This window comes from Pyricularia grisea (assembly GCF_004355905.1).
Source record: "Pyricularia grisea strain NI907 chromosome V map unlocalized Pyricularia_grisea_NI907_Scaffold_10, whole genome shotgun sequence".
NCBI lineage: Eukaryota > Fungi > Ascomycota > Sordariomycetes > Magnaporthales > Pyriculariaceae > Pyricularia > Pyricularia grisea.
Window position 1 is genome coordinate 522,578 of NW_022156722.1, and position 21,340 is coordinate 543,917.

Genomic DNA, 21,340 nt, shown 5'->3' on the forward strand with positions numbered 1-21,340 from the left:
ACGAAGCAACCTCTGCAAGGCAAGTTCGAAGCTTTTCATCGGTTCTTTGACGTTATTTAGCAGCACCTCCATCCCAGCAAACATTTATCTCCGGAATGAACGTAAACATAAATATCGAGGTCTATTTGTATCTCCGCATATATAAACTCTCAGGGCTAGATCTTTCTACAGCCATTTCTGAGGATTTCATGCTTAGGGACCTACCTAGGTGCCTATGGACAACAACTGTCGTTCCCCTTCCTCTCCACCTTTTTTCGTGGGTTGTCGTTGTTCGTTTTATCTGCAGTCAACTCTTGACATGTCCAAAATTCCCCGGACCCTGACCCCTATAAAGCGGAAACATTGTCTACCTGGCAAGGTGACCGTGGATTCCAACAAAAGCTGCCTCGTCCGGTCAGAAAAGCAGTAAAACGCAATGCATGCTATGCAGAGCGATCCATATATATATGTGTGTATGCTTTTCTTTTTCTTTTCGCTTCGGTTTGGGGCACAACCGTTTAGCCAAGAATTGATTTGCGACAATCCCACAAAAAGAGAGGGAAAGCAAATGTCTTTCTGATCCCTGACTGCTTAAACCACCTAGATACATATAGACAAAAATAACCCCTTTATTTTCTTATCATGGAATTCTGTGCTCGTCCCCCCTTGCCTTTCACCATTGATTTGTCTTAGCGGACGTTTTTTTTTTTTTTTTTTTTTTTTTTTGAGAATTGCCCATGAAATCGCGCAGGTCCAGAATTTCTTGGCGTTATAATGCCACCTGGCTTCGCTCGGACATGGATGTGACCTCCGGCGTAACATCAAACCCCCCCGTGGAAATGGGTTTTGTTTGGCGTAGGGCAGGTTTAAACGGCGATCCCGAAAAGAAATGGTTCTTTCTGGGGAGCTACATGCCATTTTTTTTTTGGGTTGAAGTGCACGACCGAATGGACTCGGAACAAAATCTGACTTTGATTTGATGGAGGCCCAGAAGTGAGTGTGGTAAGTAGCAATATCGATTGTATGAATCAATCTCAACCTTTTTGGACGCTACCGTGGATGTAAGTAGAATACAATTTAGCCTTTGATAGGTAAATTGCAACCTCCAATGCAAAGAGAGCTTGCCGCTCAGCTGATGCTTGATTGGCTCAGACGGGTGCAGTCTTGTACTATGTATACATGGATGCACGACAAACTTGTTTCGAGTAATGACATGGCTGTGGGCTTAGGTAGGTGACAGACAGGCCAGTCAAACTTGAGTTGTGGTTCGTGTTTCAAGTCCCTCAGCCTGGCAGCAACAACAAACGGGATATCTAAGTAGGACTGGGCCTCCAGTACCTTGGGCAGATTAGGTACGAGTAGGTAAGCAAACAACAACAGTAGCATAGGAAGTATTCATCACTGTTCAATACAACACCACCACCAGCGCCCCTCATCGACATTATTTCTCTCATCTGTACCATACACTTGCATCTCTAGAGTGGCGTTGACCATCGCTCCCTATTCTTTTTTTTTTTTTTTCTACTTTTCCTCCTCCGCATCCGGTACCTTGTGGAACACATCCCTCAGGTAATCCCAAGCCTCCAACGGCACCTTTTGCCCGCGCAGGATGCAGTACGCAGTGGACAGGTGGAAGTGAAAGTTTGGAATGGCAAACTCGCTGATGTAGGTCTGGCACGTGAAGCTAAACTTGCCGGCCCTGGTCTCCATGACCAACGCCTCGTCCCCGGGCCGGTCGAGCGCCTTTGGGTCGAACTCCTCGAGGATCTTGATGGTTCGGGCGACGCGCTCCCGCAGCTCGGCAAACGTCGTCTCGTTGTCCTCCATCGCCACGTGCGGGATCTTGCCCACGCGCGACAGGACGAACCTGGCTGTGTTGGAGCATGATTGGACTTGGTATGCAAGTCTAGATAGCGGTGAGGCGGGGGTGCCGTGGGGAAAAAAACATCAGCAAATAAAGGTCGGCAGGCACTGCACTCTGCTACACCGAGAGCCGCGAAATGGGAGGGGATCCAAGGGGGGAAAAGATGAATTATCATACCCTCTCATGTCTGGAACGATACGATAATTGATCATGTCATCGTGCTTGACTTCATTCTCATCGGCGTACTTTTCGCCCTTGACCAGAATGCCATCCATGGCTTTCAAGTACTTGATGAAGACAGGGATCGTCTGCTGATAAAGGCTGGCCATTTTGAGAGAATGTGTGAGTTCGGGTCCAGTTGATATCTGTTTGTAGTTCCCACGATGGATGGCGATACTATCTCTCTTCAGCTTGAACATACGAAGACGACAGGAGGAGGGGATAGCATATTTATACATGTCTAAGGATGTATGCGAACATGCATTCTTGACAAACGTTGCAAACTCGTCGATGAGTACCTTGGATACTTCATATCATGATGATGACTTCCGGTAGTTGCGCCGGAAGCACTACAGCACTACACCACACACCGCCCTCGCATTCTACTCGCGTACGTTCCGGAGCTAAGGCTGACGGAGTTTCGACCTGTCAGCAGTATAATATTGGGGCCGCCTGTTTTGACGGTGCCGATTGGCGTTGGCCTCCATGTGCCTGTCTTGATTGCGTAAGACTTGGCCTACCATATTGGGCTAAGCTGAATGGTAGACGACTCCTACCTATGTGGATGGTTTTAGTGTCACTGATAAAAACAGAAAACCCCCGCTTTTTGGCGACATCGCGCCTGTAAGTCGCCGTCGAACCTGCAACTGACATTGGCCATTATACGCCCTAGATAATAGATGCTTACAAATACTATCTGGTTAAGCTAAAAGTTCCGGAAATAAGATTTAATGGCTATGCTTGCCGAAAGATTCAGTGATACTTGGCCAATAAACCCCGGCCATATCAGCTGTCGATTGGGGCTAACGCCAATATTCCTCTGCAAGTGCGTTTAGTTGATCGTATCTAACGGTCCTCGTTGACATACGTATACCTTTTCTCTTATACCTAACTAGGCAACCAACTAATTAAAATAGGTTCCCCTCAAAAAGTTTCCACAATAAGCCAATCCTCATGGAAAGTGACATCGCTTGCAAAATATGACCAGGATAGATTGGTGTACCAATTGAGGTTTCCGCGTCAGCAGACTCCAAAACGCCCAAATAGCAGGCGAGGCTAAGTCGTCTGGAGCACATGGGTCCGATACGTTCCTGGTACGTACGCTCTAAAATGAGATCCTTGAGCCCCAGGATCCAATCACACTCAAAGTCCACACATTGCCATGATGACAGTATCGGATTCATCCTCCCCGTTCACATCCCCGACATATCCCAGCTTGCCATGTCCGACCCTTGCAAACGCAACCGCCGCCTCCGCATGATTCCCGTCTCGTCCATACCACTTATCTGCCTCCTCAACCTTGCTCAAGAATAGAGCCTTCTGGGTGTAAGCAGAAGGCAACCGTCCGACAATCTCACCGGGCACAGCACTGCTCCGAAGCTTGACATTTTCTCGCGTGTATGGCCCGCCCGTCCAGGGTAGACCTATGGTAGCGAACGTCCGGTCCAGCTCGCCGCTGTTCACGAAGCTACTGAAGCTGCCGGCTAGCACCACCGTAGCTCCTCCGCGTAGAAGGTCAATGACGCGTTCAAAAAGCTTTCTCTGGCGCGTTATAGCCCCGTCGGCGACGAGGATGACAGACGGGGGCGGGCTTTGATTGAGCTTTGAGAAGGCCTCGTCGACCGTGCCAGCCATCTGGACCGAAGAGGCTTTTGCGGTAATTCGGGTGATCAGAGAGGCGTAAGATTGCTCAACCATGGGTTTATTTTCGACACAAAGCACGAGAACATCACGGCGGCCTGTGTCCTGTGCAGACACGCCTGTCGTCGTGCCCGAGCCCCGATAGACGGTGGTGAACTTGGCCGTGTCGGCATCGATCATGACGATAGAATCTTCAGACTCGTCCCATGCACGCTTGCTGGCGAAAACTACGAGATCTGCCTCCTCAGGTGAGCCGGGACTGTAAACGTCTGGCGGGGTTGGAACTTTGCCCTGGTTGATCAAAGCCGGCCAGATGTAGGGGTTTGCATTGTGGACAGCCTGGCAGAGCTTCAAATATTGACCCTTGAGGTCTGCGGCCGTTGCGCGAATCCTATCATTAGACATATTTTTCACCCTGGTCTTGACAAGCTTTCCGACTGGACGGTCAAATCCATCAGGGCTTGGGGAGCGGCCCATGCCAAGAACGCTGAGATGGATATTTCGCGCGTCGCACTCGTAGCCGTCAAGGTCTAGATAGAGGCGCAGCTTGAGAAGGGTCAAAGCAACAAGATGAGCAGTCTCAGCTGTGGAAACAAAATTATCCACAGACTCAAAGGCGTCGGCGCCACGAATATTGGTGTTTGGCCGGCGACCGTCGGGACCATCAATGGTCCAGGACTTTAGAAAGTCATAGCAGTCCTGCTCTTGGCCAAGCCGCAGCTGAAGGAATGGAACAATATCCCGCATGCCAAGATTGTCGGAACGACACAAACGCAGCATATCCTTGAAGTGATCTAGCGCCTTCTGGACAGCATCGAGGTTGTTGACCTGGAGGAGGGTTTTGGCCGCGGTGAACCGGGCCATCATGTAGTCTCGCGTCTCAACGATCCCCCAGAAATGACCGACTTGGGTGTCGAAGACGTCCGGCATCGTAAAGCGGAGTGTGTCCTCTTTTTTCTCGAGCGCCAGACTGGTCTTCTTGATGGCATTGCAGGCTGTCTTGTGGACGGGTCGATGGTCCTCTTGATGTTTCCTGCTGCAGTAGTGAACGACCCGGCAGCCGGTGCAGAAGTGTATTCCAGTGGACACACCACAGCTGGCGCACCCTCGAGGTGCAAGACTGTCAGGCTTTTCCATTTTGTCTTGGAAGACAGGTTAAGGCGGTTGATGGGTTGAGCTTTAGCTCTGAGAAGGCAGAGTGGAAGCGTTTTTCTCCTTCTTTTGTGCGTAACCGATGATTTTAACAAAATTGATTTGAAGAGTTTTTTTTTCTGACGGATTGATCATCTCCTGGTCAGCCTCAAATCCTTTTGATGGAGAGGGGAATCACGGCAAAGGCTATATATCCTATGGCAAATTAGAGAACAATGGCAGAAGATTGTTTTCGTGCGGTGGTGTTACACTGCCGCAAAACCAAGGCGGGGTGCCTCTTTCGCTTGGAACGGAACAAATGATTCCATATTGCGATAATGGGAAGAAGCCGGCAAGGTAGGACTTCAAACACACAAAACATCGTATCATAGCACTCACCCAAGGCACCTGCCTGCTTTACCTGATAGAGAGTTTAAACAAAGCCTACCCCCAGCGTACCAAATAATTGACTGCACTCCAGTTGAACTAGGCTAGTCTAGGTACTAACTACGATAAATGACCGGCAGTGGGGTAGTAACCGGAAAGAGTGGATACCCCCGTAGAGCCGGCCGTTTAGGAGGTTTGCTGGGATGCAACAACGATTAGAACTAGTTTAGACCAACAACATCTTCGCACTTCAATCAACAAAATGGAAATACCTCACCAAATACCCGTGAGGGCTCATGCACGAAACAAGTCAATACCTAAGGGTATGTGTCAAATCATGATTATCAGGAGCGCCACTGCATTCGGGTCCACTACTGACAAGGCTTTCCCATATGCTCAGCGACGAGGCCGCGATCAACAACCAAGGGCCCCTTGGATGTCGATGAGTGAGTTCTGGGCTGATCATGTGTTTTTTTTTGTCTCCCATTTCCAAACAACAACAAAAAAAAAAAAAAAAAAAAAACACCCCAGCTGATCTGTCACGCACAGCATCTCCCTCAGCTCACCAAAACCAAATGATGCTGCGCCAACTTTTCTTTCGCCGGATCCCAATCTTCCCGGCAGCAGCTTGAGGCCAACATCACCAAACGCCATCAGCCCCCGGGGCTCTCGCTCTCCAGCCAGGTCTCCGGGCCCAGGACCATCTCCACGCGTGGCCCCTCAGGTTCCCAAGAAGGACTTTTCTTTCCTCCTTCGCCCAGAGATTTACCACACCCTCAGCCCGCAAAATATACCTGGTGCCTTCCGCAACTCACCCCACCAGCCAGCGCCCGACACGCCGATCCCGGAACTGATTTCAAAGGGCCACTTTCGCGCCGCCGCCGTGGCCGCCGTGCAGCAGCTCACTGGCACGGCTGGCCACGATCCCCCAGCGGCGGACGACCACGCTCGCATCTTCTCGCTGATCCACACCCGACTGGCATGTCTGACCCTGATTGATGCAACGCCCATCGCCGCTCAGGAGGTAAAGGCTCTCGAGGATGTCCAGTCGCCCTTCTACCTCGCTCAGCCGGTGGCTTCGCCCGTCTCAGCTGTAGGCTCTGCCGGGCTTGGTCTGGCCATCGACGCACCAGGACCTCTTCGCAGCCCCAACCCGAGCCTCCTGCACGCGCCCCTCGAGGAGCCGCCCGAGCACCTAGTCCCGTGGGAACTGCGCGTCCTGGCGGTCCGCCTGCAATCTCTGGGCTTTGGCGACCCTCGCCGCTCCGTCATGAGCTACTACGAGCTGGCCCGCGAGGCCCGGGCCCGCCTGGCACGTGCATCCGCCGTCCACGACAACAGCGCACGGGAGCTGCACAAGGAGCGCCTGGCCGAGCTGGGGCTCAAGGTCGCCGGTGCGCTGATCGAAATGGACGACCTGGCCGGCGCGGTCGCGCACCTCGAGACGCTCGTCGACCACGGCTCCAGTGGCAAGCTGGCCACCGCCAAGGCGCTGCTGTGGCTTCATCTGGGCGACGTCGATGCCGCGCGCAGGTGTGTCGACAACCAGGTGCACGGAGATGCCACGCAGGACAAGATCATCTCTGCCTTGTGCGACATGGCGGACGGCGATTACGATACTGCGCTTGCTGCTTGGGGTGAGCTGAGGGAGGAACTACCCAACGATGAGATGGTGGCTGTCAACATGGCGACATGTCTGCTCTATCTGGGGAAGATGTCACAGGTAAGGATTTCATGACGTCTCGTGTGATACAATTAGTGAGACGAGAGTCTTGTTTTGTTTACTGATGATGTTCTTTCCCACTGTTAGGGACGAGAAATTCTGGAGGCCATGGTCGATTCTGGGTTTTCATCCCACACGCTTCTGTTCAACTTGACAACCATGTACGAGCTGTGTACCGACAAAGCACGCCCAATGAAGCAGCGACTGGCTGAGCGGGTTGCTGAGATAGAGCCAACCCTGAAAGGATGGGAGAAGACCAATGCCAATTTTAAGCTCTGAGGAAAGCATGTAGCTCGTTATCAGAACACCAAATCTTCTCAAAACTTTCTTGCGTGGGCCTGGCCATAATAGTATTATTGCAAGACAACCACACCTATCCATCTTTGCTACTCACACAACCCGAAATACCTCCAGACCTAGCCGACAGATATATTCAAGGACCTTCGTAAAACCACTGATTTCGAATTATCCAAGATCAGTTGGTGGGAAAGTGCCGCTGTTCAAGGAACACGGTCAACGAGACCTGAGCATTGCTGCCAGACATGCAAGAACGAGTGACTTTCAATGCCACGCGATTGCAAAACCCACACATCGAGGCTTCATTTCATCGGGAAGAGGAACACATCATATGCTTCAACGAATTGACGAGCTTTTGATTCGGCAACCCTTGTGGGAAGCTCGGCCGGTGATATTCACCAACCAAGGAGCACTCAGTTTTTAAAAACCATCCAACTGCCTTCCATTTTGAAATGATACAAGAGAAACACGTGGCCAAAAGTAGACGAATGAATTTTTTTTGTCAAGAAAACACCCCAAATGAGATGGCCCAAGCAATCATGCATCTTCCAATTTGAATCGATTCAGTTCTTTTGTGTCGAAAGACCCTACCACCCCCAACCGATTTCCGAGTAGAGAGTTAATCAATTGTACAAACAAGAAATCTGAGAAGCCCCTTCCTTAACCATTGAACAGAGAACCAAATCGAAGATCGTTAAGATATGAACCCAGCAAACAGGGGAAAAAAAAAACAAAAAGAAAGAAGGGTCGAGGATGGGACCCATTGTGTGTGACCCATCCTGTCTCGTATTCAATTAAGCTTAGCAATTCGAGATTGCAATCTCGACGTAGAAGTTGCCAATGTAATCTTAATGCGACTGATAGACATGGCGGCCTATTGCCCTCGCTGAGCAATTCGACCCGAGCGTATTCATCCTCCGCATTGGGTACGCAACTTATCAACTGGTGCGAGGTTGATCTTGGATCCAGGCCTAGTGGTAGTTGTTGCCCCAACCGCGGGGTTGCGCCCCGTAGTAGCTGCCACCGAAACCCTGGTTACCATAGGCACCATAGGGGTTGTTACCGTGTCCCTGTTGTCCGGCACCAGCACCGAAGCCACCTGCGCCAGTCTGGCCGATGTGGTGGCCCTGCTGCTGGATATGACCCGGGTAGCCACCGTAGGCACCCATTCCTGCGGCACCCTGTTGGCCAGATTGCGAGGGTGGGAGGCCCTGCTGAGACTGCGCGTTGTTAGCAGCCGACATGGGGCGAGCGCCGCTGATGGATGGGCTGGGTCCGCTGCCAGCCTTCTCGCCAAAGGGCTTCAGATCATCATTGCCTGACGGGGCGTTAGCCGTCTGCTGGCTTGGGTTGTTGAAGCCTTGACCGGCCTGGGACTGGTACGACGAGCCACGGCCAAAGTTGTCATGAACACCTCCGCCAAAGCCACCGCTTCCTAGACCCTGCTGATTGGCGGACTGGGCCGAAGCGCGGCTGTAGTCGAGGCCAGATCCCAGTCCGCTATCATTGCGATGCAGTGAGGACTGGCCGAATCCACTCGCTCCGGTGGATGCGTGGTCATACGGGGGGTTCATTCCATATTGAGTGGGTTGACCGTAAACACCACCCTTGGAGCCGTAGGGGCCACTGCCGTAGCCTCCTTGGCCGTAGGCACTGTTGTACTGCTGGTTCATATAGGCAGCATAGTAAGGGCTGTATTGGTACGGGTGTTGCCCTCCGTAGGGGTATTGGTGCTGAGCCTGCTGGGCTTGCGACTGAGTGTTCTGACCAGCCTGCTGCTGGTTCTGACCCGTCGGCTGCGGAGTGTTGTTTCCACTGTTTTGAGAGTCGAGGGCTGACCCGGCACCGAAGCGAGACGAAGCCTGAGCTTGCGCACCGCTCTGGGGATACTGGCTCAAGGGGTCGGCCTGAGAGGTGTTGTAGGCACCAATTGAGCGCTGGGGACCATCCTGGTGGCCCTGGCTGGCCTGTTGCTGGCCGAAGTTGTTACCATAGTAACCGCTGTAAGGAGCCCTGGAAGAGGGGTCCGCGGTGTAGAAGGACGAGTAGTCGTTAGGAGCAGAGCTCATAGCGGCGGGAGCAGCTGCGGGGGCCGGAGCCTGAGTTAGGGGCTGAGTTTGAGCGGCCCCAGGGGCCTGGCCCTGGAAGCCATCGTACTGGTGTTGAGTCGTAGCGGGAGGGTTGGTCATGCTGGGTTGACCGAAAGCATCGTAAGGCTTCTGGCCGAATGAGTGTTGGTCCTGGCTGAAGCGGCCAAATCCTTGGTGAGGCTGAGACGGCTGGCTGATCGGGGGTTGCTGTGGAGCTGCTGCAGAATAAGTTAGTCGTTGCAGCCAAGGAACATAATAAGTGTGCCAGAGACTTACCTTGAGCGATAGCAGCGGGTTGCTGGGGAGCGATTGCAGATGGAACTGTGAGGTCTGTAGGTCAGCAAATGAACGCACCAAAAACTATAAAGGTAGAGGTTAAAGACATACCTGCAGGTGCCGCAGGAGTGGCGGCAGCAGGGGCAGCTACCGGCTTCTGAGCAGCAAAAGATTCGGGAACAGCAGCGGGCTGTGCAACAGGAAGCGACGTGCGTGGGTGCGAGACAGGCGAGTCGACTGGGGGTTGTGCCCTGGTCTCAGGTTCCTCACGATCGCCGTCAATGTCTTCTTCTCCGCTAAAGTTCAGAGCGCCAAACTGGACCGTGGCACGATCAACCTCGCGGTTGGTGGGCATGCGCACAGCCTCCTCCTGATCGAGAAGCCTGCGGCCGTAACTTGGAGTCCGGGTGGCAGCACGCTCCGTAGCCTTGATCGCGGTGGCAGCGAAGCCACTGGTGGCAGCCCTCGAGGACTGTGCATTTTGGTGTTGCTGCTGAGAAGCAGAAAGAGGGGTTGCAGTGGCACTGAGCGCGGCAGTGCGAGGGTCCCATGAATCAGCAGCCTCGCTGCGGGCAGTCTCGGTCTCAGGGGGGTGGGAGATGTCTGTGATCTGCTCCAGGTTCGTCTCTGTCAACTGATCTTGAGAAGGCGGAAGCGCCACCTCTGGCACCACCGTGGCGACAGGTTCAGGAGCCGGTTCTTCCTTGACGGGCTCTTTGGGCGGCTCTTCGATAGGCTCAGGCTCCTCAGCAGCGGGCTCGGCCGCGGCGGCAGGGAGTGGCTCAATAGTCTCGGCGGGTGGAGGTGCGGGAGCAGCTTTGGGTTTTACGGGAGCAGGCTTAGGAGCAGTCGATTGTCTGAGCATGCTAGCCCAGGTAGAGACGGCGGGTTTGGAAGGAGCAGGGGCGGCAGTAGTGGGAGGAGCAGTAGACTTGGGGGCGGCAGGTGCCTCGGTAGTCGCGCTTGGCCAAGCGGGCGTCTCATCGGCTTTCGCGTTGTCCCAAACGGGGGACTCTTCGGTAGGAACAGAAAGATCATTGCTCTTGTCGTTGTGGGTACCATTCGCACCGGCAGAAACGGCCCGGCCACGCGTGCTGCGGCCGCCACGTTCCGTGGCCCTTCCACGACCGCGTCCACCATCACGACCGCCATCACGACCACCCCGCGAGGGTCTGTTATAGCCTGGCACGGGTTCACCAGTAGTAGTAGTGAATGTAACGTCCTTAGGTGCCTTGGACTTTGAGCGGTCCTTCTTGGTCTTTGAGACTTCACCCCATTGAGAGGCTTGGCCTGAATTGGTGGAAGGTGGTCAGTAAGGATCGCGTCAACTTTTAGATGAAGTAACGACAACAAGGAATCGCCAGAGCCACTGAACAGAAAGGAATGGTAGAATGAATAACTTGGCAGAGGCCGGAGGGCCGACAAAGCAAGAAGAAAAGAGAAATATAGTGGAGAAGTAGAAAGGGCAAACGGTCAAGAAAACAGTTCTGTCAACTACAAAACGTGGAGCTCTTTCTTACCGTCAGCAATTCTGGTCACAGCCAGGTTTTCATCGCCATCAGTCTCCTGTAGGACGAAGAGAATGTCGACCTCGGACCAGTCCGAGAACATTTCTTTGATCAAGGCCGTCTTGGCGCCGTAGAGCTTCTTCAGCTCGCCAATCTCACCCTCGTCCTCAATTGCATCGAGTGAGTCGAACTTGTCACCGTTGGTTCTGGTCTGTTGACGAGCACCACCACGCGACTGGCCTCCACGACCGCCGCGGCCGCCGCCTCTGCCACGCGAGGCCGCCGGCCGGGTTTGTGCCTCAGTAGACATGCCGAGAGGGAGAATCTGAAGTGTGTGTGAATATGATGATGAAAGGGAAGTTGATCAAGACCGACGACGGGATCAGCTTGACGTAAAGAGTCGCATGCGCACAGATTTAGGGTTTCCGATCGTTGGGGGAAAGCGTGCGGCTAGCCCAGTCTCCAGGGTAAAGGCGTGTCGATAAAGCAAGCAACGAGCTGTTCGATCGTCGGCAGCAGCTCGCCCGGGAGATGTGGCGGGGTGCTAAGTTCGGGTGGTGTAGCAGGAATTGATGATGCTAGAAAAAGAGAGTTGGAAGGAGTCGTGATGGATTTCCGCGAAGCCTATCCTTCACTGAGGCGAAAAAAGGGCAGAGCAAACCAACTCAGCTCCAGTCATGATGCCTTGTGATTGGTTGAATAGCTTGCATATGACCCACTCTGCCTATTTTCTGTGGGGGCTGGCTGCTGCTGATGTCCGGGCAGGAATTTCTGGGGACGGGAGTCAACCGTCCCAATGCATCGACGAGTCTTCTTAGAAGCTGCGCTCTGTTTCGGTTTGGATGGATGTGATGTGCTTTATTCGACGACTGCACTGTAAAACATAGTGGGCTAAAACTAGAATAGAACTGAATCAAGTAAAAACATAACATGATATTACCACTGACAAACCCCAGAAAATCAATACAGATTGGACAAACCCTTGTTTTTTCCTTAGGAAAGTATCTACCGTCCAAAGAAATGCCCAAGCCAGTTCCAAGCCCCCAGGTACCCAAATCTGCCACATCAGTCGATTGACGCCGTGCACTGTGCTTAAGCACCACAGAAACAGGCGCGATGCGGCCTGACGGCCCCAGAAGAAGATGATTCAAGTGCCATGGGTGCTGCCAAACAACAGACGACAGAACCTGATTCGCCCATAGAAAGAGGCAGCAAGAAGTTGATTGATACCCAATTCAAACTCCATACCTTTACTGCTCAGATCCAATCCCAACCGTATGAGCACAATTGAAATGGTGAATTTAATTTTTATTTATTTTATATTATGTAGCTAGGTATCTGCAGCAAACCAGAGTTCCAAGTAGTAATTCTTAGCTACCTAATTATAAAACAACCTAACACACAATCTCCAACTCGGCCTCATGCAGGTCCAGCTTGCCTGATGGACGGGGGGTCAAGTCTGGACCTCTTGTCGTATTGTATTGCGCACCACCCGCACCCTGATCGTGTCGGGTATCGGGTGTTTCCTTCATTCACGTGCCTGCATCAAGTGGGTCGTTCCATTCCCCTCGTCATTGTGGAGCCATAATCATGAAGCTCCCATTCTTACTGTAGCAGCTGATTTGGATTCCGGTGTGTGTGTGTGTGTGTGTGTCGCCATTTTCGACATCGATCCAATTGACACACTTTTGAAGACCAGTAACCATGACCAGGCTGTGCACGTAAAAACAAGGACAGCAGTAAAAGAGCAAGCGATTACCTCAATTCCGCTCTGGAGCACGAAAATACAGAGAAAAACAAAATCGTCAGGCGGCCGGGCGGCCGATTGAAACGCCTCGTAACCGACAATGAAGCCGTCAAGGCCTCTCGCCTTGATCAAGAACATATTCGGCGCGTACCACCAACCTCTGCGTGTCGAAAACAATGAAGAGAAGCTGTATAAGATTATCACAGGCTCCTTCAGGAAGCAGCTCGATCAACAGCTTGGACTACAAGCCGAACAATCTCGAGATTCGCAACAAGTAAAAGCCGCCAAATCTTTTCAAGAAACTTCCAACTTGACGCTATCCTCTCCTACAGACGCGCCTCGAGCGGGACTTGGCAGCGAACACCTCCGCACGATTCTTTCAAATCCGCTGTTTAGCTACGATGCATCAAAGGCAAAAGGACTGCGGGTGCAAGGGGTCAAGGATCCAATGGATATCTTTGAGGAGGCAGCTGCCAAGGGGCTCATGAATACATTACGCGCAGCCGGTTGCCTCAAAGCCAAGCACCGTCAAATAATGCAATCATCTGCCATGGACCCTATTACCGTCATGGCGTCCTCGTCAGCTGGGCAGAGGGTTGTGGAGTGGCTACGGTCCAATGGCTTCGAGGAAAACTTCAAGTTTATCAGACCGAATTCGCCGTTGTTGAAACAGCTCATGCCATTCTTGATTGCTGAAGGGATGGAGAATATGGTGTGGGTTTGGTTGGATAAGCTTTCCCAGGCTTGCAACGAGAGCAGCGGCAAGCTACAAAAGATCCAGCAAAAACAACGTGTGCTTCTCTTTGAAAGCCTTGTTGAGAGCAAATACGAGGGCGCTATGAGTATGAACAATGCATATGCCTGCATGGCGCAGGCCAAAGAGACATTCCCGTGGCCTAAAGAAGAAGAACCGCCTTTTTATATCTTGTCGGCCTGGAAAAAGGTCGCTTGGGAATCTACAGTTTTGGCGTGGAAACATGTCAAAAAGTCATCTCCAAACTTGTTCGAATTGTTCTACAGCATCGGACAAGACAACTTTGAACGCCAGAAACTTCAGTTAAAGCAACCCGCGGACCACTATGGCATCGAGGTTGCCCATCTGGCGTTACACCACCCTACAGAACCGAATGCTGAGCAGGCAGTGAAGCTTCTGCTTGATAGCAACCGTATCTGGATATCTTGGGCGAAGCAAAACAAATTAATGCAGGGCCCGGGTACTTCCCCTGGTAAAGGGACTCTCAGATTGCGGGCTCTTGGCCTGGATACCGTCAAAGTGTGCGCGTCGCAAGGACAAATAGAACGAGCGCGAAACCTTTTAGATAAGATGGCTCCATTTCTTGGCCAAGATTTCCGCATGTCTATCGATGATGTACCGGACTTTGACGAGGAAACTCTCGTGGAGAACAACATGGAATTTTTGTATCCGGATCCTTCGATAAACTTCGGTAGATGAGGACCCATCAAGGTTAGCAAGCGTATGCTCTCGAGCATGCGTATGGAAAACAGAGGTCCACCCGACATGAACACGAATGCCTTCTAGCACCAGTCTAGAAAGAATGGGCTGACACCTAACACGAACAACAAAAGGCTGCATGCAGCCAGTTAGTTGCCGTCGCGCCAAGCTCCTGGCTATAATGCCGGGAAGTGGTCGGGAATGGAGACACGAAGCAAACCTGAGCTCTTAGCCCAGATCACACGTCAAGAAGACATGTATCTGCTGAATATCAGCTTGCTATACGTGCAAAGGGCCTTTTAGAATGGCACGTGTGTATCGAGGTCTACATTTTTGACATGTTAGATCAAATCCTTTCTATGTGTATATTCACAGACCTAGGTACATAGTGTCGCAAAACAACATCAATTGCATCATGTGTATCCATCATCAGTCATTATCGCGTCCTCTGGTTTATCTCGACTCTGCAACCTGCTGCTCCTTTTCCCCGTCCTCAAGTCCATTGACAACACGCAACGCCCTCCTAGGCGCCAGCACGACAGAAAAGAAGCTCATGTCCTGCCCGTCGAGCAGACCCTCGGTCGACGACGCACTGCCACTCGTCCTCGGTCTCGATGGCCCACTACCACTGCCACCGCTCGGTGGCTCAAACGTGATACCGCTCCCACTACCACCATACGCAAACGGGGATGGTCGTCCACTCCCCGTCGCCGTCGTCCCGGACCCGGGTGTTGACCCGTCTGGGCCTAGCCACGGACCCATCACCGGCCTTGCAGGGTCCTGACTCGGCCTGCCGACCCACGCAAAGCTCTCACGTCCCGCCGAGGAGGAGTGCTTCCCGTAAAGCGGCTTCTCGTCGTCGCCGCCGATAAACTCACCCCCTACGCCCGGCTGTCCTGCCGGTACCCTGCTGCTCCCCCAGCGTCGCTGCTGCCTTTGAGAGCCACCACCGCTCTCCTTGCTGTCCTTGCTGCCCAGCTTACTGCGCTTCCTGCCGAAGAAGGCTGCAGCCATGCCGCCCAGGCTGGCGTGTGACGCCGTCGCGTTGCCGCCAGAGTACCGGTTCGCCACCGCCAGGTGCGTCCGGTACGCGCGCACTTGTCGTCGGTACAGCCACGCGCAGAAGCCCAGGTAGCCCGCCAGCAGACCCGCGAGCCCCGCCAGCACCGCCGCGGCGATGAGCCCTGCCGAAGGCTTTCGAGCCTCCTCCTGCTGCGTGCCGTCACCACCTCCCGCGTCGCCTGGCCCGCCCTCGGCCGTGGCACCAGGACCCCACGCCGTCTGCGTGACGGTTCCTCCGGCCGTGACGGTGAAGACGGGGGACTTGCCGGTGGCGAAGGGCCCGTCTGTGGCGCGAGACACGGGGGCGGTGACGGTTGCGCTGCCCTCGGGCCCGCCGCCGATGACGTCGGCGACCTTTTGCGGCACTTTGTAGCCGTAGCTGCCCGCCATGACCGAGTTCTCGGGGCTGAGATCGGCGCGGTGGTCGGCGGCGTCGAACTTGTCCTTCCACTCGAGGCTGCTGGCGTTGAAGACGTAGATGCCCGGCGAGTCGCAGGCCGAGTCGACGCCCAGGAAGCCGCCGATGGTGACGATCTGCCCGTCGCGCATGTTGCACGTGTGTCCGGCGCGCGCCGACGGTTGGTTCTTGCCTTGCTTGTCGACCTTGACCCAGGTGAAGGCAGGTATGGTGAGTATGTACATGTCGTCGTACTGGACTTGGTCTTTCTATGTTTTGTTGAGAACGGGTGCACAAGGTCAGCGCTCAGTAATTGCAACGAGAGGAATAGATGGTTTATATTTGGGCGAAACATGGAACGGGAAGACCTTACATAAGGTTCGAGGTTCTGCCCACCAAAGACGTAGACCTGGAAGCTGGATGCGTCCGGCGCAGACGCCACCACGGCGCACAGGTTGACACGGACTGATGGCGGGATGCCGGACGTCTCCTGGTGGTACCACTCGGAGCTATCAATGTCGTAGACATCGAGCGTGCCGAGGTTGTTGGAGAAGGTAGTGTTCGTGCCACCGCCAAGGCCGATCAGGACGCCCTTCTTACCCCATCCGGGGATGAAGACGAGTGCGCCGTCCGCCCGCTCGTAAAAGGCATCGTCCTTTTGCAAACCCCCCTCGGTGATGTTGCGGTAGGCGCCAAACTCGCCGGCGCCCTTGTCCTCGAGCGACTTGACTGCCGGGTTGGAATATCCAGGGTGTGTGAACTCGAGAAGCGACTTGAGGTAGACGCGCCAGATCTGGTTGGACCAGCCGGGCGTCGTCCACATGTCCAGGTGGCCTCCAAAGTACCAGCTCAACCCCAGCTCCGGGACCGAGAGGCCGGCGCCTTCAGCAGAGCGCTGGACCTTCTGTCCGCCCGGCTCCGAGTACTTGCCGTCCGAAGTCTCGGGATCCTTGTCCTCGGACCACGAGCTGCTCTTGATCGAGTACTTCCAGACGGTCGACGGGCCGACCTCGACGCCCTGGGCGTCGTCGGCAAACTGCCCGCCGTATAGGTACAGGTTGTTGTAGTCGTTCCAGAGGTAGCCCAGGGAGACCTTGGGCGGACCAGATGGTGTGGGAAGCCCGTTGAGGACGGGAGTTTTTACGTCCCAGGATTTCGTTAGATCTAGTGTGAGGAAGTTGTTGTCTGGCGTTGAGGTAGTGGTTTTATCACTGTTAGTCAAGCTGATCGGTATGTAGTCTCCTTAAGCATCGGATATATTGTTCGTCTGCTTACTCCATTTGTCGGTTTGCTGCGTAGGATTGCTTTTGCTTTGGCCACCGTATATGTAAACGGTCCCGTTAAGCAATGCGGCTGCAGATTATGTTTTTGTCAGTCAAAAGCTCCCCAAACTCTGGTCTAAAGACAATCTACCCAAACCCTAAGGCAATACAAAAAACTCACTGTGATGTGCCCATCGCGCGCAGACCTGCGTAGGGCTGCTCTGCCTGGCCTCGAGGAAGTTGAGCTCCCCAGCGACGTCGGACGACCATGGTTGTTGCTGTTGTTGTTGTTGTTGTTGTTGTTGTTGTTGGCCGCCGACGTCACCTCGGCCCTGGACGACGCCGGCATCGGCGCCAGCGATGTCGACGGTGCGCCGGCCGCTGTTGTAGCTAAAGGCAGGAAGAACGACAGCAATGAGCATGGCGATCATTGTGACTCGGGAGAGACTCGTGGCTACGGGAGGGGGCGTCGCACTGGCGGCGGCTGCTCTTATCCTCGGCCTCCCCTGCCGCCCCAACCTGCTGTACCACGGCATCCTTTGGTTCTCCGACGAAGACGACGGCTGCAGCTGCCGTGCCCCGGCTGCTCCCCTTTCCTCCTGCTGTGCACCCTCGCCACCCCCTCGTATCGTCCTGCTCGTTTTCGTATCTGCCGAAGGGGCAGGGGCGGCGTCCTGTTGTTGTCTCGAAGCCGCGTTTCGGTCGTCGTCGTCGTCGTCGTTGTTATCAAACGTCGACGCGGGTGATATGCCGGCGATGGTTCCAAACTCTTTGTTTGACAAGGGGCTCGGCACGGTCCTCTCGCTGCTGCCTCCGAAATCTTCAGCCTCGTCGTCATCCAGCAGGCCCACCTCCTTGAAGAGAGACTTGCGGTCCCGCCTGATGTTTGTCGGCATCGTGCTGCGATGTGGACGCCTAGCGCCCTCGCGTAATCGGTCCTGCGTGTTGTTGGCGTTGAAGCTCGGGCGGTGCGGGTGGTGGTTTTGGTGATCAGGCGAGTCTCGATCTGTGGCTGACGTTTCTGTGCATGGGCTGGAGATGCCACGAGCGCGGACTGGACTATGTAGTGACATGGTTTGGGTCCCTTTTTTTAGGCCAAGGGCTTATTCTTGGAAGGGTTTTATTTGCATTCCTCAGCCCTTATCTCATAGGCGAGTCTAAAAAAAAAAAAATAAAAAAAAAAAACGGCTATCCCGTTATGGTGTGTTTCCACTCCTGCTCTTTGGCAATGTCTACCTTCAAGTGGAGGATGGTGCACCGATGAGGTCACAGGGATTGGCTGTTAAGGAAAGATATCACAGCCGGATAAAGCACGGTGACGAACGGAAGAGTGGTTCTAATCTCGGCCCGTGTAAAATGGGTCAAGGGGTATTAGGCATAGTCTAGCAGTGAATAAATATGTAGGGTAATTATCTGGAAGTTTTTGAGGCAAAGCTAGAAAAAGGAGGTGAACATCTTGAATGCAGAATGAGTGGCCTTACAGACAGATTAAAAAGTCTCCAAGGCTTTCTCTCGGACGTCAAGGAACGAGAAGCTTGACACTCCCTGAATATAATAATGCGTCATGAGTACCAAATATTCGGCAGGGCTCAGGTTCATTTTCGATCATCCTTATTAACTGCCGAATTCATAACAAGGATGAATACTCCCAGTTCGCCCATGTCCCCGACGATCAATTTTGCCTCAGTATGGGTCGATATAAGATCACAAGGAGCGATACCGGATTTCCAACAAGTCACACTCCAGCCCAGAGGAGGGCAAGGAGGGTTTGCTCCAGGTTAACCCAGTCGCGGTTCGATAGATGTAAGTAAGATGTAGTAGTCGGAAAGTTGTGGTAAAGTCGGGGAACCCCCGAAAAGGGTCTCAGGGCCAGAAACTGGGGTAAAACAGGCTTACCCTTACATCATGGACACACAGGGGTTGCCTCACCAATGTGGCCCAGCAGTTGTGTGAGAACAGCAACTATTGGAGGAGCCATGTACAAAATTTTGGTAGCAGCGACCCTGATCATAGCTTAGTATGGATACATACGGCAGAAAGACAAGAAATGATGTGGTGTAAGTCCCTAGCTGTGGATTGCCACGCCACCGTTCATGGATTTCTTCTTTCGTCTCAAGATGTGCAGGGATGAGGGCTGGGCTCTCACCTTAATTGGTCCATTGTAGTGATGTATGACCTCATCTTCTCCTGGTCAACCAGTATCCAAATAGGGCGCGAGGTGACCCCTCAAAATTATGGGAGGGCAGCAACTAGTTCTAGATCTAGCAAATTACGTAGGTGCTCTTTTGGGATGGTTCGTGAGGGGGAGGTCGAGTGGGAATGGTAGTGTTGACCAATGTGAAGACAATAAATGGTACATGCAGACTGGTGTAGTGTGTATGCCTACCTACTCCGTACCTTATTTATACAAGTACATTGATGAATATCCACCAATCAATCATTAAACCCTACAGGTACAAATTATCAAGTTGGAGGGCATTTTACATGTACAGCTTTGACTAATCGCAGAAAGGCAGATGGGAATGTCAGAATTAGTAATAATTGCCCCTGCGTTAGTTTTTGACAATTCTGCTCCTGATCTCCAAGCCATCTTCTCCAACACGGTCAATGAAGCCCTGGCCGAGACTGGCAGGCGTGTAGACACCGCCTTTGAGCTTGAGAGTTTCATACTCCTCCAGTATAGTTTGCGCACCCCGGGCAAGGCATACCGCCGTCACTATAGTTCAAGTCACTTGAAGTCAGCTTGGATGCTACAGACGAAGCGGCGCCGAAAAAAAAAAAAAAGAAAAAAAGAAAAAAAAAAGACTCTCGACTCACAGTGGTACATGCTCCCATTGAAACAAGCCTCTGCGTAGCACATCTTGTCGCAGCTTCCAGGCGGCATGTCCGGCCTGGCGATGGCACAAAACCTAGTCTTCTGCTTCGCGCTCATCTCGCGTGACGGGCCCTGGCCAGGCTGGTAGGGTACTACGAGTCGCAAGAGGGATCGAAGGGGCCATAGCAAAGCCATGAGGGGAACCCCGATGACGGCGATGAAGTGCAAGGCGAAGCCGTGCAGCATACCGTGTGCCTTGTTGTACTCGTCGAAGGAGAAGTTGGGCCCGTAAAAGTAGTCCCTCAGGGCGGGTTCCGTCTGCTGTAGTCCCCACGTCCGTTCGACTATGGGCTTGTTGGCGGGGCCCATGAATGAGGTTGTCACCAGGCCCATGTGCGGAAAGCTCCGTAGGCCCGTCAGCTTCGTCAAGAGGGAAACTTCGTCTTTGGCCGGGCTGGGCTGTGGCACGGGAGAGAGGACGAAAGGCTTCATGACCTCGCCCAGGACCTTTAGAGGGAACACGTCAAAAGTGGTGAACACGGACTCCCAAGTACCGCCAGATGGAAAAGGATTGGTCATGTCGACTGCCAACCGGACATCGCGTGTTGGGGCGTGTAGTTCTTCTCGGATGGTCTTTACCAGCGTGAAGCTGAAAAGATCCGCCGGCGCCGACTCAAAGCCGATCTGGGGAATCATGATGGCGCCGGTCGCCTTTGCCGAGTCCTCATACTTTTTCAGCATGCTTAAGGTCCAGGGAATCTCGCCCGTGACATCCAGGTAATGCGTGCCATTCTCAGCGCACGCCTTGAATGCATGCTCGCCATGAAGTGAATAAGGCCCGACGGTAGCAAGGAGGATAAAGGTCTTTTTGGCGAGAGTTACTAAGTCTTGTTCATTGAGGTTGCACACCTCGATTGCTGTGGGTGTTTGTTTCAAGCGAGCCAGTCAGCCATTAATTTTATTTAATATAAACTAGAATACAAACAGTGGATTCGGATGCAGTGCTTACCTGGTTGGCGACGGTCGGGATGCTTAACCTTAAGGTCGGAAGCTATTTTCTGCAGCTTGTCCTGCGAACGACCTGCAATGGCCCAATTGACGTCGGTCGGGAAAACAGCAGCTATCTGCTCCACGGTGAACAGTCCGGTGTAGCCCGTCGCACCAAAGACGACAATGTCGTATTGCCGTCCATGATTTTTGCTGCTGGCAGTTGGCATTTTGTTCTGTTTTTCCTTGTGATTTTACTTATGCCGGGCTCGAGTCAGCAATTTTTTTGGCTGCCCTTGTTGAGTAGGTTAATTACCTAGGTAGGTAGGTAGGTAGGCAGTTATGTTACCCTAATAGCGAATTGGCAAGTCTGGTCAAGGGAAGGGGGTCTTGGAGGCAGGTATTTATTTCATGAGATCAAGAACGAAAACGAATGGGCCTCGGTCTGTATATATTTTTGTCTCTCAGTTAACAGCATGGTATCTCCCCATGTGCTCGCCAA

The 21,340-nt window shown here is 53.2% G+C and overlaps 7 protein-coding genes across 7 annotated transcripts; 2 read left to right on the forward strand and 5 right to left on the reverse strand.

Moving 5' to 3' along the window:
- Window positions 1-1,180: 1,180 nt before the first annotated feature.
- Window positions 1,181-2,387, reverse strand: PgNI_11684 (uncharacterized protein). The gene is made up of 2 exons (XM_031131649.1): window positions 2,021-2,387; window positions 1,181-1,885 (listed from the first exon to the last, which is right to left on the reverse strand). Exons 1-2 carry the CDS (start codon window positions 2,299-2,301, stop codon window positions 1,501-1,503), a joined length of 666 nt encoding a protein of 221 aa, XP_030976396.1. The 5' UTR covers window positions 2,302-2,387; the 3' UTR covers window positions 1,181-1,500.
- Window positions 2,388-3,205: 818 nt separating this feature from the next.
- On the reverse strand, window positions 3,206-4,840 carry PgNI_11685 (uncharacterized protein; the record flags this gene model as incomplete). The annotated part of the gene is made up of 1 exon (XM_031131650.1): window positions 3,206-4,840. The coding sequence occupies one exon, from the start codon at window positions 4,838-4,840 to the stop codon at window positions 3,206-3,208; it is 1,635 nt and encodes a 544-aa protein (XP_030976395.1).
- Window positions 4,841-5,469: 629 nt separating this feature from the next.
- PgNI_11686 (uncharacterized protein) lies at window positions 5,470-7,312 on the forward strand. Its single transcript, XM_031131651.1, has 4 exons — window positions 5,470-5,544; window positions 5,622-5,667; window positions 5,771-6,944; window positions 7,032-7,312. Exons 1-4 carry the CDS (start codon window positions 5,484-5,486, stop codon window positions 7,221-7,223), a joined length of 1,473 nt encoding a protein of 490 aa, XP_030976394.1. The 5' UTR covers window positions 5,470-5,483; the 3' UTR covers window positions 7,224-7,312.
- A 165-nt stretch (window positions 7,313-7,477) lies between these two features.
- PgNI_11687 (uncharacterized protein) lies at window positions 7,478-11,724 on the reverse strand. The gene is made up of 4 exons (XM_031131652.1): window positions 11,128-11,724; window positions 9,719-10,897; window positions 9,608-9,652; window positions 7,478-9,546 (listed from the first exon to the last, which is right to left on the reverse strand). The coding sequence occupies exons 1-4, from the start codon at window positions 11,423-11,425 to the stop codon at window positions 8,213-8,215; spliced, it is 2,856 nt and encodes a 951-aa protein (XP_030976393.1). The 5' UTR covers window positions 11,426-11,724; the 3' UTR covers window positions 7,478-8,212.
- A 1,238-nt stretch (window positions 11,725-12,962) lies between these two features.
- On the forward strand, window positions 12,963-14,315 carry PgNI_11688 (uncharacterized protein; the record flags this gene model as incomplete). Its single annotated transcript, XM_031131653.1, has 1 exon — window positions 12,963-14,315. The coding sequence occupies one exon, from the start codon at window positions 12,963-12,965 to the stop codon at window positions 14,313-14,315; it is 1,353 nt and encodes a 450-aa protein (XP_030976389.1).
- A 453-nt stretch (window positions 14,316-14,768) lies between these two features.
- PgNI_11689 (uncharacterized protein) lies at window positions 14,769-18,109 on the reverse strand (the record flags this gene model as incomplete). The annotated part of the gene is made up of 4 exons (XM_031131654.1): window positions 14,769-16,043; window positions 16,148-16,959; window positions 17,050-17,127; window positions 17,218-18,109. 4 exons carry the CDS (start codon window positions 18,107-18,109, stop codon window positions 14,769-14,771), a joined length of 3,057 nt encoding a protein of 1,018 aa, XP_030976388.1.
- A 1,351-nt stretch (window positions 18,110-19,460) lies between these two features.
- On the reverse strand, window positions 19,461-21,139 carry PgNI_11690 (uncharacterized protein). The gene is made up of 3 exons (XM_031131655.1): window positions 20,861-21,139; window positions 19,854-20,768; window positions 19,461-19,752 (listed from the first exon to the last, which is right to left on the reverse strand). Exons 1-3 carry the CDS (start codon window positions 21,066-21,068, stop codon window positions 19,589-19,591), a joined length of 1,287 nt encoding a protein of 428 aa, XP_030976614.1. The 5' UTR covers window positions 21,069-21,139; the 3' UTR covers window positions 19,461-19,588.
- Window positions 21,140-21,340: the final 201 nt, after the last annotated feature.